Source organism: Rhincodon typus, chromosome 13 (genome assembly GCF_021869965.1).
Source record: "Rhincodon typus isolate 14 chromosome 13, sRhiTyp1.1, whole genome shotgun sequence".
Taxonomy (NCBI): Eukaryota; Metazoa; Chordata; class Chondrichthyes; order Orectolobiformes; family Rhincodontidae; genus Rhincodon; species Rhincodon typus.
Window position 1 is genome coordinate 16,798,841 of NC_063344.1, and position 5,553 is coordinate 16,804,393.

At 43.3% G+C, this 5,553-nt stretch overlaps 1 protein-coding gene across 1 annotated transcript in view; it reads right to left on the reverse strand.

Annotated features, from left to right (window-relative positions):
* LOC125484630 (translation initiation factor eIF-2B subunit epsilon) overlaps positions 1 to 5,192 on the reverse strand; it is an 18,936-nt gene extending 13,744 nt beyond the window's left edge. Inside the window, exons 1-2 of the mRNA XM_048604104.1 lie at positions 5,046 to 5,192; positions 1,749 to 1,874 (exon numbers count right to left, since the gene is read on the reverse strand). Coding sequence (XP_048460061.1) covers positions 1,749 to 1,874; positions 5,046 to 5,108 — 189 coding nt within the window. The 5' untranslated portion in view covers positions 5,109 to 5,192. The remainder of the gene's footprint in view (positions 1 to 1,748; positions 1,875 to 5,045) is intronic.
* Between the last annotated feature and the right edge of the window lie 361 nt (positions 5,193 to 5,553).

Below are 5,553 nucleotides of genomic sequence, written 5' to 3' on the forward strand. Positions count from 1 at the left end.
GATGAGGTTGTGGATGGTTTGCGAGATGATGGTTTGGTGCTCAGGGGTGGGGTCATGATCAAGGGGGCGGTAGGAGGTGGTGTCGGAGAGTTGGCGTCCGGCCTCGGCGATGTAGAGGTCAGTGCGCCATACTACAACTGCGCCTCCCTTGTCCACGGGTTTTATGGTGAGGTTGGGATTGGAGCGGAGGGATCGGAGGGCTGCACGTTCTGCGGGGGAGAGGGTGGAGTGGGTGAGATGGGTGGAGAGGTTGAGGCGATAGTCTGGAGGGCTGCAGGGTCCCCAAGTGGAAAATGAGGTGTTGTTCTTCCAGCTTGTGCTGAGCTTCGCTGGAACACTGCAGCAAGCCAGAGACAGAGATGTTGGCCAGGGAACAGGGTAGTGTGTTAAAGTAGCAGGCAACTGGAAGTTCAGGGTCTTTTTTTGCGAGCAGGATGTAGATATTCTGCAGTCACCCAATCTATGCTTTATTTCCCCAGTGTAGAGGAGGCCACATTGTGAGCAGCAAACACAGTAGACTAGATTGTGTGAAGTGCAGGTAAAGTATTGCTTCACCTGGCAAGTACGTTTGGGTCCTTGGATACTGGGGAGGGAGGAGGTAAATGGGCAGGTGTTACACCTTCAGCTATTGCAGGGGAAAATGCTGTGGGCCTGTGGGAGTGTGTTGGGAGTGAAGGAAGAGTGAACCAGGGTGTCCCGGAAGGAGACAATAAGGACTGCAGAGCCTGTGTCTATAGGAGAGAGGCTGGAAAAGCACAGTAGGTCAGACAGCATCAGAAGAGCAGGAAGGTCAACGTTTCAGGCTAACACCTTTTGTCGGGTTTCGGCCCGAAATGTTGAAATTCCTGCTCCTCTAATGCTGTCTGACCTGCTGTACTTTTCCAGCCTTACACCTATAGACTCTGTCTCAGAGGGAACGGTCCCCTATGGAAGGTGGACAAGGGAAGAGAGGAAAATATGTGTGTCTGGTGGTGGCATCTCGCTGGAGGTAGTGGAAATGGTGGCTGATGATCTTCTGGATGTGGATGCTCATGGGATGGTAGGCAAATCTATCATGTTCAATATACATACAATCTTCCATGGTATAATTTCAAGGAACAGTAGGTACATCCCCTCAATTAAAAATCACTTGGAAAAAAAAAATCACATTGCTGTTCACAGGACCTTGCGCTGCACAAATTGTTTGCTGAATTTCTCACTGTATAAAGTGGAACAACATTTCAAAACTACTTGGTTGGCTGTTAGGTCCTTTTGGATGCTCCAGGGCTGTGCAAGGCACAAATGGAAGTATTTTCTTCCTGTTTCTTCTTTCCACATTTGCATCAGACTGGTTTTCAGCCGTGTTGCTGAAAGGCAGCTATTGTTTCTCATGGCTCCTGAAGTTGTAATGACAGCTGGTCATGGGAAGGTACAGTTAAAGGCTCTGGAGCTCTCCCTGACCGGCATCTCTCAAGGAGAAGCTTCAAGCAGCAAGATGGGAGGGGGTTCAGGGTGTGGTTATACAATACAGCACAGAAACAGGCCCATCAGCCCACCAACCCTGCACTGATTCCTAATCCTATTTTAAACTTACTACTTATTGCCCGTACGCGGTTTCTATTCCTCTGCTTACTTCCCATTCATGTGTCTATCAAGATACACCTTAAACACTGCTAACGTGCCTGCTTCCACCACCGCTAATAAATAAATAATAAATCAACAAACAAGGTTAATAAATGAACAAGAGAAGAAGTGAAAATAGACCGTACCTTGACGAGGGCAGGCCAGAGCATCTCATGTTCACCGAAAAACTCCTCAACAGCAGCCAGGCAGTTCTGATGATCTACAGCCCGCTTGATATAATTCTTCAAAACTAATGCCCACTTCTTCAGATGCTGAAATAGATATTAAAAAACTCATTCCTTCTCACTTTTGATTCAAGGTTTGTGGTTGTATTTTGGATCTGTAATATTACTTCATAGAGGCTTAGTTTCTGATCACTATCAAGTTAACCCCTCCTCCGGTAGCTGATTATGAGGTATCACGAGAATAGACTTAACTTGTTTTATGGTCATGCCATACTGTGCAATTTTTGCAGATACTGTATTTGTACATAGATAAAATATTACTGTACGAAATTTCAATGATGTTATCTTGATTCCATGCATTAGCTAATGTTATTCTCATTGGCCATTGATTCATCTTGAAAATTTAAAAACAAAATAATTCAGTCTGCACCACAAGTAAGGCCAGCATTTACTGCACATCTCTAGTTACGCTTGAGCAGCGACAGTAAACTGGTCTTGAACCAATGCAGTCCATAAAGTGTAGCTACACCCAGAGTATTGTTAGGGAGTAAATTCCAGGATTTTTATTTAATGACAGTGAAGAAACAGCTGATACAGTTTCCAAGTCAGGATGTTGTGTGGCTTGGAGGAAACCTGCAAATGTGGTGTTCTCATGCAGCTGCTGTCTGGTCTTTCTAGGCAGTTGAAGTTTCACATTTGAAAGAAGCTGTCAAAGGACCTTGGTGATTTGCTGCAGTGCACCTTGTAAATGATAATGCATAGTAACCACTCTATGCCAGATGTGTAGAGAGTGGATTTTTAAATTGATGAATGTACTGCTGCTGAAATAATATGAAGTTTTGACATTTGCTGCAGCTGTGCATGTCCAGGCAACTGGAGAGCATTCCATCTCATTCAGTTCTGGCTTTGATGAGCTGAACACAAAATCTGCAACTTGCAGATGTGGAAGCATGTGCTTACTCCTCCGTCGTCAGTTCATCTCTCATTCTGCAAGGTAAATCATTTGTTGCTTTCACACTTTTTCACGTTCGTGTTCCTTGGAAACGTGGACTCAGATGGTCTGCCCCAACTTGTTAACATCAACCCTCCAGAACTTGTCTTTCCTTTGACAGCCAATCATGGCCTGACCCCATATAATCAACTGTAATATTAGTAGCAAAACCACCAAACAAAGCCACCGACATTCTGTGACAAGGAAAAGCACTGACATTGCAACAATATGTTGAAAAGCTGGCAACTTCCTAGGCTCTTCAGGTGCTAGCAACCTTGTTAAGTGTTGTCAAATGTTTGTCCAGTTCCATAATCCAACCAGGGATTTTTCAAAGCAACACTGCTGCATCACTGAGTAAAGGACTGTCCATTATAGCCATAAAAGACAATTCTTATACTACTAATAACTCTTACAAGATAGCTGCTCTCACTTCTGTCTGAAAGTTTTGATTTCGACACCCACATTATGTAGCTGACACTCTGAGTGCGATACAGAGAATGCTGCTCTATCAGAGGCAGGTGAAACATTAGACACAAGACATTTGCATAGTGATTCGCTGACTTAAAACTATGGTACAACTTGTGATTCGACCCCTAGAAGCACTGTGCATACACAGGAAGCTGCAGTGAAGCTTATCATGACAGTAATAGCAAAACTTACTTTTTGATCTGTTTCCCTGTAGTCAGAAGATGGTGCCAACATTTTTTACATTTTAGAGAGTTTGGCAACTCAATGCAGCCATTCCCAGTCAAGCCTTACAGCTGCACCTGGTGTGCTCACTGGAACCATTTCTTCTTGTTCCTCCAAAGACATGGATAACTGCCAGCACACTCGTCCTGCTACTGAATCAAACTAATTGGTTACGTATCTCGTTACCGTTTTTGGGACCTTACACAGATTTGCTAGTATGCTTAATCAAGTAACAAAAACTGACTCCACTTTCTAACACACAAAGAACTGGAGTAGGCCATTCAGCCCCTTGACCCTGTACCTACATTCAATATGTTCATAACTGATCTAACTGCAAACTCAAATCCATATTTCCACCTATCCCTGATAACTCATTTGCCTTGCTCAGAGCATATAAAATGATCTGATGGGAAGAAACACTCAGTGGTCAAGGTACTTTCATGTAGAGTTTGAGATGGGCTGAAGGACTAGCTTGTCTTTTCCTGATTGCACGTATTTTCATAAATCCCAAGAACGTGAAAAACCACTTTCTATTTGGCTACACTGACTTGTCATGGCTTGTTGCATGAAATAAAATATCGCAGTTGGTAGAAATCTGAAACAAAGACAAGTGCTGAAAATATTTAACAGATCTGGCAGAATCTGTAGAGAGATGAAAATAGTTAATATTTCAAGTCTGCAAATGCTCAGGAGAACTGGCAAAGGTGAGAGGTGTAGAAGGTGTTCAATCAAGTGCAGGAACAGGGAAGCGGGGTGGAATAAGTGGGTGGGAAAGAATCTCCACAATTGCTGCCTGCTCTGCCAGGTATCTGAAGCATTTCCTGTTTACATATTCAGCATTTGCATTAATTTGCTTTTTACATCACTTCACAGACCATTATGCAGATTGGAGTAGAAAGTCAGACTGAAAAACAGATGATCAAATGGAATTCATATGGACATGAGACATCAGCTACTTTGGATTTGAGATAGATAAATCAAGACATTATGTTCAGAATGAGAAAGTGGATCTGTGGAGAAGCAGAGTCAGGTATGCATGCACACAAATTGACAAAGGCTAGTATACAGGTACAAAAGGCAACCAAGAAATGATAATGGAACATCAGCCTTTATCTCAAGTGGGCTGAATTACAAAGGGAATGAAATAACATCCCTGTTACAGAAAGCTGTAGTTAAATAACATATGGAGTACTGCATTCAGCTCCGGGCACTGCAACTCAAGGTGGTTATACTACTCTGGGAGAAGGATTCAGTACAAGTTTGCATAGCACAACAGTAGAACTGAGAAGGCTAAATTATGAGGATGTAAAATTGGTCATGGCTGCCACTTCGATAGAAGATAGCACCTTGCATGGTTCACGTCAAGAAAGAATTTCAGCTGAATCTGAGCACCCCTGAGACCAAAGCTGCAGACTTCAGCAAACCCATCACTGTGAATCCTACATCAAACTTTCACAGCTGTGTGGCTTGAGAAACCTTCTACTTGGAATGGGAAACATTCAGCCCCAGGGTACACTGTCCTGTTCTGCTGACTCTGAGCTGCTGCAGCCTCCACTACCACCAGGTCAAATACTCACAGATGTGAGAGTGTTGCTGTACTGGCTGGCTGAGGTTTCAGATCCATGCTGTTGCAGGGGCATTTCCAGGATCACCTTAGTGGTGATCTGTGTCACGTCTTTCAGGGAGATGTTATAGGCATATCTAGGAGAAAAAAATAAATTAAAACAGCATGAATTTATAAACTGCCTTTAACATAGCAAAATCTAACAAGGATCATTGCAAAAGTATAATCAGATGAATTTTGATATCAAGCTGCAAAGGCATATTAGGACACAGAGGTATATTTTGAGAGAGAGAGAGAGAGAGTGGAGAGAAACTTAGGAAAGGAATTTCAGAGTTCAGCCAGATAAGGCACAGCTGCCAATGGCTGAATGACTGAAAGTAGAGATCTGCAACAGATCAGAATTGGGCGGCGCTGAGATCTTAGCAGAGTATAGGCTGGAAGAAGTTACAAAATAGGGGGATAATATGGCTGAGGTGCTTGAACGCAATGAGAATTTTAAAATCAAGCCACTGCCAGACTGA